Raw genomic sequence first — 8,925 nt, forward strand, 5'->3', positions numbered from 1 at the left:
ATTGTTCTCATTTTTCACGCTTGACCCACCCACTCTCGACCAAATCCTAATATAAAAAACACTTTTGGTAACTCCACAAGATTGCTAATTGGTTGACCACTTTTTTCTTGGTTTTTTCCTTCCTAATATTTTCATATATTTTTTAATTGTAGTATTAAAAACCGATTATGTTGAATTAAGATGTTTTTATTAAAACAATATTGGTTTATTCAAAATAAAAAATTCAAATAGATTTTATTTTAGTAAAAAAACTGGATTAATTCACAATACCGAAAGAGTCCATGCCCATACTTTTTTCGAATCTAATCTGGGGCTTGGGCGGTGGCGCCACCGACCAAAACATGTTTCTTGTTCAATTTCACCTTCGAGATCAAGATGGTTGATGACTCGAGTTAAAAAAGAGAAAAGAAAAGAATAAAACAATGTGAACCAACCCCAATCCAACAACCGGAATCCACAGACTTAACCCAAATAAATCTGAACCGTCCATCATTCCATTAAGACAGCAGTTACTATTACCCTCTAACAGCAACCTCAACCTCGCCTAAAATCTAACGGTCACAATATAATTTCCTACAAAAGATCAGATAAAATAAATCAACAGACAGAACACAGAAACAGAAACGAAAACAACAACAAAAGAGAGAGAAGAACTGGAAACAGGAAACAAGAAACAAGAAACTCAAACCCATCAACCAAAAAAACAATCTTTTTCTCATAATCTCTTGTAATTCACTTGTAATCGAATCCTTGATTTATTGGGTTTTTTCTTCTGGTTTTGTTTTTGTGTTTTGGCTTTCTGGTGGGGTAATTTAGAAAAAGAAAGAAAAGCGAAGAGTGTTAATTTATGTAGAGGAAGAAGGAAGATTTAAGGACTTGAGGTTTTGGGTTTGGTGAGATGGGGCTGGGGAACAGTGAAAATGACGTGATCGTGGACGATGGAGATGGAGGAGGTGGTGGTGGAGGATTGAATGGCAAGTCGTTTGGAGGGTCAGTTTCATGTTCGATTTGTCTTGAAGTGGTTGCTGACAATGGAGATCGATCATGGGCCAAGCTTCAATGTGGACATCAGTTTCATCTGGGTATGTTAAAAAGTTTTATTTTTGGTGTTTTCTGGTTTTGATTTGGAATTTTGAGATCTGGGTGCAATGTTTTTTTAATGATGCTTACGTGGCTATTTTTTGAACTCTGGGTTCTTGTGTGATTGGATTTTGAGTTACTGGCTGAATGGTGATTAATGGTTGCGGCTCCTTGTTAGATAGTAGCAGATTGAATCATGTGTGATCGTTTTTAGGCCATAATTTTATGATTTGCACCTGTTAGATCTTTCTTTTGAAATCAAGTTGTTGAATTTTTGTGGTATCCGATGTGATGCTGATTTGAAAGTGGAAGTTGGATTTGTATCCCTGTTGAATTTTAGATTTTGCATTTTGCAATCAGAGATCATGAGAAATCGGCCATGAGTTTGTGTGATGGAAAAGAATGGGGGTGGGTTATGAATTAGGAAAAGGTAAGAATGAATGAAAATTTTTACCGCTTCTAGTTACCTAACTAATTAGAAGTCATGCTTTGACAAAGCGTGTAGAGGATAGCTTAGTTTGTGAGGATTTCTGCAGTCTCTTAATGTGATTTATTTTTTTTAATTTTTAGACTTTTACAGAGTGAAAATACTAAATCCATAATCCTACTCCATTGAGAAATGCCTTTTGCTAAGTAATCTTGCTTAGTGTACTAAGGCTGCTCACCAACCTCAAATTCTCATTAATCTGCCCTTTTTGGGTTTGTAATATTGTGGCATGGCTCAGGTTGTAAAAAACGCTTTTCTGACAAGACACCATTGTTGTCAAAATCACAAGTTGACTCGTAAAATCGTGTGATTTTATAAGTCAACATGCATCTAATGTGTAAACTCGGACTAAAAACTAAAAAACCAGTAAAATCGGATTTTACTACTGCAAAATCAGTAAACTCGGTCAAAATCATGCAAAATCACGATTTCGGACCCGAGTTTATAGGAAGTATAAATACTTTCATATTAACTCCCCTTTCTCCATCCTACGACATTGCCACTCTCTCTCAAAACACTTTTGTTTTACTTCATTTGATCGTCTCCATCTCCTTCCTCTCTAGTTATACATCAATTTTAGGATCGTGTCAAAAAGCATTTTAGCAACTTTGCACTACACAGAAAATACAATGTACACAGAGAGGAAGGAGACAAGGCATACCTTAATTGGCTATAAGTTAGAATCCTCTTAGCAACAACAAGTATACATACTATGTAGCTTCCTACAAAAAGATAACAAGCTTCATCATTAGTCTTTACCAAAGTCTTTAAATACTCAAATCCAAAAGCTATGTCTATGTCTATGACGAACATAGAAAAATACTTATAATAAATAAACAATGGGAGATCCACTAGGATATTAAAAAAAATGTCTGGTCAACAATTTTATAAAGATTTAACCTAACATCATAAATACAGGAATTAAATAAAGGAAAGAAAGCCATGCTTGTGAGATGAAACAAAATCAACCAGAATCTTGTTTAGAGAAAAGAATTCAGGGTACTTTCATGAGAAGCAAGTGGAAACAAAACCAAACAAGACCCCTTCGGTTCAAGAATGCAGGGTGCAAAGAGAAATCATAACAACAGTATAACAAGTTTAAGAAACACTAACCTGGAAGTTACACCGACCCCAAAATTGATGTCAAAACAGAAAGGAAGGAAAAGGAAATGATCAGACAAAGTAAAAAAAAAAAAAAGGGGTGTTTTGAGAGAGAGTGTGTTAGTGTCGGCTGGAGGGCTAAGGTTGAGAAAATGGAGTTAATTTGAAAGTATTTATACTTCCTATAAACTCGTAAACTCACGGTGAAAATCATGATTTTGCATGATTTTGGCCGAGTTTATTGATTTCGCACGATTGAAGTCTGGTTTTACTGATTTTTGAGTTTTTAGTCTGATTTTACAAGTTCGATACATGCTGACTCATATAATTGATTTTCCGAGTCAGCTTGTGATTTTGACAACAATGCTCAGAAGTACAGTCCAAGAATACTAGCTTTAGAATTTATTATCACACAACAATAATTTCTTCTAGGCCCATTATTCTTTCAGTATTCAAAATCAAATTTAAATATCAATTGACCGTGTTATTGAAACAAGTGAAGGACATCACACCAAATGCCTATGAAGGGAAACAAAAGAGAACACTCATGATAGCATTTGTTGGAGAACATGGAATTGTGTCATGAATTTTGCATGTACAATAATCTCTTTACAGCTTTTTAGAGCAGGCCCAATGGTCTTCCATTAGGAGGCATCAACAGTGATTATTTGTGTGACTGAGTGCTTGGAGATGCATTTTTTCTTTTATGTTTGGGGTTTTGGTATCACTCTGTTCTTGTTTGTTTTGTTCTCTTTGGAGACCACCAGCAAGATTCTTTCCACACAATGGTGAATCAATGTGCTCACTTGTATTTCATCACTGACTTTGTATTTGACAAGTATTTCTTTGTTTTCTTCTTCTTTGGTTGAAATTTATGTTTTCATATGATCTTCAGACTGCATCGGCTCAGCATTTAATGTAAAGGGTGCAATGCAATGCCCTAATTGCCGGAAAATTGAGAAGGGCCAATGGCTTTATGCAAATGGTTGTCGTTCACTGCCAGAATTTAGCATGGATGACTGGGCTCATGATGAGGACCTTTATGACTTAAGCTACTCTGAAATGGTAAATGGATTTTTATCTAAATGAATACTTTACTTTTATACGGTTCAAGTGTATGGTAGTTGATGAAACCTCATATTTATATTGAGTTTTGATGTTATGTGAAACCTTCAAGTACCCCCCCAGTTTCTGCAGCCCCTTTGTTACTTGGGATTAGTATTAGTTCAAATATCAACTTTGGGATATGTAAAACCTGTTTTCTTATTAAGTTGTCCCCCCTAGGACCTCTGAATATATTATGTCTTTTGTTTCTTTGTATCAAGGATGGAATGTAAAAATGTCAATTTCTTTTGTTGTTAATTGCTTGTAAAGCAAGAAGCTGTATAACTGAAAGTTCTCTCTAAACAGTTTACTCCTTTGAAATGCTTAGAAAGCCAAAAGCCAAAAATGTAAAGCTAGGAGACACCAAATGATACAGGAGCAAATTCAAAGCAGTATGCTAAGTTTTAAGGGTGACTGTAGCATGGTACCGTGCCAGGTTTCTTTTAGTTTGGTCTTTTTCCATCTAGTTTACTTTTTTGCATTATTTATGATAATGTTTCTGGTTGTTAAAATTAAGTTATTTTAAAGGCTAGGATTTATTTTAATCAGAGTTTTCTTTGCTATTTAAGGACTTCCATTGCTGTAATAAAGAATGTTCATGATATTTTGAGAATTTTATAAGAAACATCCCTTTCTCATTTGGCCATATGATCCAGTTAACAGCCTATGGCTATGTTTATTATCCTTTTCCTATCTTCCTACATCATTAAAGAAAGAAAATCAGTGTAGTCTAGCCAATATCATCTAGGTATTTTAGATAAATGGACTGAGGTGGATAGGATGCTTGTGCACTTCCTTTCATGTTTATTGGACTGAAAAAGAAACGCAGCTTCCCATACAAAGTTCAGTATTGATATGCTAACCATTTGATGCAATCAACACCATGGCCTCTTTCTTTTTCTCTAGTTTGGAACATGGGAAGTAAGGTTGAATTCTCAATCTTCTTTGCAACAGATTCTGGTATCTTAAATTTAGACCGTCGACACAGCCACATGGATAGGCTGGTAATTCTATTAGATCTTGAGGTAAAAAGTTGTTTTTGTCCTTGGAACTGAGGCACAAGGACAACTTGCCATTTTGTATTACCAACTCTAGATTCCTTGGATTTTCCTCAGGAGATGAGTTGAAGATGCCACCAAGGTGCAACTAAGAGCTTACTAAAGTGAGGTGGATGGAAAGGTTTTCTATCCAGTCTAATTGTAATCTAACATTGTACTTTGAATGCACTATGCTGTTGATGCATCTTTTTCAAAAGTAATAGATTTATTCCTCTATCTACATTTCTCTTTATTATACGAACATGGCAGCAGAAATTCTTCCTGCCCAACACATGATTGTCTCAAGCTATCATGTGTGGGTAGCATTAATTGCTCTTTATTTTTTATTCATTATTTTTTTTTTCATATAATCTTGTCTATAAAGAAATTTACCTTTTTACTATAGATGAGTGATTTGGATATCATATATATATTGGTGAAATAATAAATATTCTCTGACACGTGGATACCCTGAGAGATTGCCATGTGCTGGGCAGGAGGAATTCCTCTTGCCTTGGGCACCGGGAAATTATTTTTTGTATTATATTAATGGCTTATTGCATGCGTAGATAACTCATAGAAGCGACACATCCTTTTGGACATTTACTTTTAAATTTCTTTGTGCTGTTGATACCTAGATTTGTGTTTTCTGCAAGATTCTCAGTAGCATTTTTGGTTCATGTGTGGGTATAATATGCATTTCAGGAATGGTTTGTGTTCCTGAACTGTTGCTTATGATGAATTCTGTGCGTGTGGGAGTATTTACATATGCATGTGTGCAGGGACATGGATGCACTTCAATTGTATCTGACATGCAACTTCTTACTTATTTGGTTCTAAATGGTTTTACAGTCGTTTGGGGTTCATTGGTGTCCATTTGGCAGCCTAGCACGACTTCCTTCATCCTTTGAGTAAGCGTTACAATCAATTACATTTTAGAGCACAAAGTTATTCCTGTTCCTGTTTCTATGCTAAGATTTTTTATCATTGGATTTTCACTTGGCATTTACACATCTTCTCCCCTTTTACTTTTCACTTGGCACAAAGTTGCAGATTTTGCTGTTACTATTTCTGGGAAATGTAGCCTAGTCCATATTTTCCAATGCCATATTTTCCAATGCTTCATGGCTCTTTAAATAACAAAAGAGCTACTAAAATAACTGCATGTGAGCTGCAGATTTCTAATGAAAACTTCATGTCCTAACGTGGTAGTTCTTTGGAAATGCAACCCAGTCCACGTTTTCTATTATGGTATTTTGAAAGTTGCAAACTGCTCTCTACTACAGAATCCGTGAACTTTTAAATTTTATTGGCTGATTCCCACCACAATCTACCTAATACAGAATGTCATGGCAATGGTACCAGATTTTAGTGTAAGCCATTTGGGGAAGTCTTAAGTTAGTTGAAATTCGGGTGGTCAAAGCTTTTATCTATTCCTTCTGCATATTGGGGTAAAACTACGTGGTTCAATACATAGATATGATAATAATAATAAAATGGATAGGAGGATTGCACCAGTTCTTGTCTCTTAAAACTGCTTTTTGGTTCCAAGGGAGCGGTAGTTTTACTTTTTCTATATATGCTGTCCGCTTGGTTTTTCTATCTGTTTTCAAGTAAGGCACTGGTCTTTGTCTAAGGTGTTAATTTTTCTATGTTGCAGGGAAGGGGAATTTTCATCAAACGCATGTAAGAGATTCTCTATACTGTTTGAGTAATGATTTTCTTTCAAGTTCCAGAATGGAGGCATGATGGCTAACTATATTGATAGGACTGATATTATGATGCAGATCATGATTTATTGGGACAACATCCCATATTTGGCGAACATACCACGGCAGTATCATCTGCTACTCATCCTTGCCCATATATTGCTTATTTTGGACCAATTCACCCATCATCTTCGAACTCCAGTGGCAGTGTTTCAGACGTTTCTAGTTTTAACAGTCACTGGAATGGTCCATCAGTACCTAGTGAGATCCCTAGTTCCTATGCTTTTCCCGCCATGGATGTCCATTATCACAGTTGGGAGCACCATTCTCCTCCATTCTCTACGACAGGCAATCGAATGGGTAATGCAGATCAGCCTTCTGTTCCACCTGTTGCTCAAAGGTCAGCTAGAACTTCTTCAGATCTTCCACCAAGATCAGGATCTTTCATTCATCCATTCCTTGTTGGTCATGGGTATGTATATCTTCAGAAAATTTAAATTCTTTGCCATGAAAAATATAGTTAAGAAAATCCATTATTTAGGCTTCTTGCTGACACCTTTTAGGTTGAAGAAACAGTTAGTGCTTAGCATTTGAAACAGATGTCCCCTTTGTTTTTGACGCTTATTTCGTTTTCTTTTCTACTGTATAATTGCTTCATATGCACCTCTTTCGTCCACAGTTCTAGTGCTAGACCGGGGAGTTCAGTTACTTCCTCAATGATTCCACCGTACCAGGGCAGTAACGCACGAGCACGTGATAGAGTTCAGGCCCTTCAAGCATACTATCAACAACTACAGCCTGGCAATTCTCCACCTATTCGCACACCAGTTGTTTCTGGAAGCCGAAGATCCAGCAGTCATAGAGGCATGTCCCAAGTAGGAGCAGTGGCCTCATCATCCGATCAGACTGGCTTCTATTTCATTCCATCAGGAGCATCAAGTCGGAACTTCCAGGAAGCAGAAAATCCTCCTCCACCAACTCGATTTCATTCATGGGAAAGAGATCATTTGCCGTCATTCTCATTAAATCAGGTTGACAGAGATTCAGGTTGGAGCACATTCCATCAGGCTGGTGGTGGTTCAGATCCCGGCATCAGATTCCGCCAAAGGCATGGATCCGAGAGAATGTCATCACAAAATCGGTGACACCTTTCATTATTATCCTTATTGGGTGAAGCAAACTACCACTACTGTGGCTGAAACCAAATTATGTATGCTTGAGAAATGACATATAATGCTTGGAGTCTGTCGATCCTGACAGACGCAAAATACTGTTGAGTGGCCCTGAAAAACGATCTGTTTGGCAGCCACCTGGCTGGGTGGTGGACTTTTGCTTCCTCTTGTTTCTTTGCCTTTTAGGATATAAATAAGATCAAATGTTGGATAGTGAAGTTGAACGGCTATCAGGCTTCCCCTCCCCCCCACCCTCACTCACCACCACCACGCCGCGCGCGAGCGCGCACGACAAGTGAAGTACTTGACCTAAGCATGCATTAGTTAATGGATAACAAGTTAGGTCCAGCATGCTGTATCCATACACTGGAGGTCGTGGCGCTATGATGTTATTTTTAAGTGCCGCCTTAACCTTTATCCACAGTTTCAGAGGGTGCTCCTCCTCCTTTTAGAATTACGAAGGAACTTGATGACTCGCTTGGACTCCTCTTGTTCTAATTTGGTGATGACAACTTAATCCGAATATATTGGAATTATAATTTCAAATAATAATCAATGAGAAATTTTTTTCAAGTTACTTTATCTAGTGCATATGGGTATTCATAAACTTGATTTAGATATATACATTAATCTTTCTCACACTTTTTTTTTTATTTTATATTGAATAATAAAATCTTAAATAAACATCCAAAATCTAGTGGATATAATATAAATATTTGACTTTTTTTACCTAATGAATAATAGTGAATAAAATATAAATGTAAAAAAAAAAAATATGAAGATAATAAAAACTCACGCTATTTAATTAAGCTTTTTCAGGTTTTTCAAGAAAGGAGCATGTTTTTTTTCAACTGTTTTTTTTTGCTTAAAGGGGAAAAAAAAGTGAAAGTCCACTACAAAAATAAATTAGCATTTAAAAAAAATATATTTTTTTGATAAAATTTCTTGCGTTCTTTTCTGAATTTATATTTTAAGATCGATAATCATTTTACCAAAAAGCTAATCATGTTTTCTCGCAAGTATTCTCTGTATCTAAATTTTATTATTTTGTACATGACATATAGAAGTTACCGCTTAGCATCCTACCTTACCGCAACAGCATCAGGTCTGTGATCGTGATCTAAAACCGTGGGACTAAGCTTCCAACAGGAAGATGGAACTCTCGTGTTTTCCAACCAAAAAAGAAAAGAAAAATATATATATATATATATATATATATATATATATATATATTA

The 8,925-nt window shown here is 36.1% G+C and overlaps 1 protein-coding gene across 1 annotated transcript; it reads left to right on the forward strand.

The window, feature by feature from the left end:
* The first annotated feature begins 603 nt into the window (after nucleotides 1–603).
* On the forward strand, nucleotides 604–7,908 carry LOC105125090 (uncharacterized). The gene is made up of 6 exons (XM_011025389.1): nucleotides 604–1,082; nucleotides 3,564–3,733; nucleotides 5,662–5,720; nucleotides 6,470–6,495; nucleotides 6,597–6,990; nucleotides 7,198–7,908. Exons 1-6 carry the CDS (start codon nucleotides 899–901, stop codon nucleotides 7,661–7,663), a joined length of 1,299 nt encoding a protein of 432 aa, XP_011023691.1. The 5' UTR covers nucleotides 604–898; the 3' UTR covers nucleotides 7,664–7,908.
* Nucleotides 7,909–8,925: the final 1,017 nt, after the last annotated feature.

This window comes from Populus euphratica, unplaced genomic scaffold (genome assembly GCF_000495115.2).
Source record: "Populus euphratica unplaced genomic scaffold, PopEup_1.0 scaffold28.1, whole genome shotgun sequence".
Lineage (NCBI taxonomy): Eukaryota > Viridiplantae > Streptophyta > Magnoliopsida > Malpighiales > Salicaceae > Populus > Populus euphratica.

Excerpts from the sequence above, each read along its gene's own strand:
- LOC105125090 (XM_011025389.1), top strand. The coding sequence starts at position 899 with ATGGGGCTGGGGAACAGTGAAAATGACGTGATCGTGGACGATGGAGAT. Across the intron at positions 1,083-3,563 it reads TGGACATCAGTTTCATCTGG|ACTGCATCGGCTCAGCATTT; the intron begins GTATGTTAAAAA and ends TATGATCTTCAG. Across the intron at positions 6,991-7,197 it reads CCATTCCTTGTTGGTCATGG|TTCTAGTGCTAGACCGGGGA; the intron begins GTATGTATATCT and ends TTTCGTCCACAG.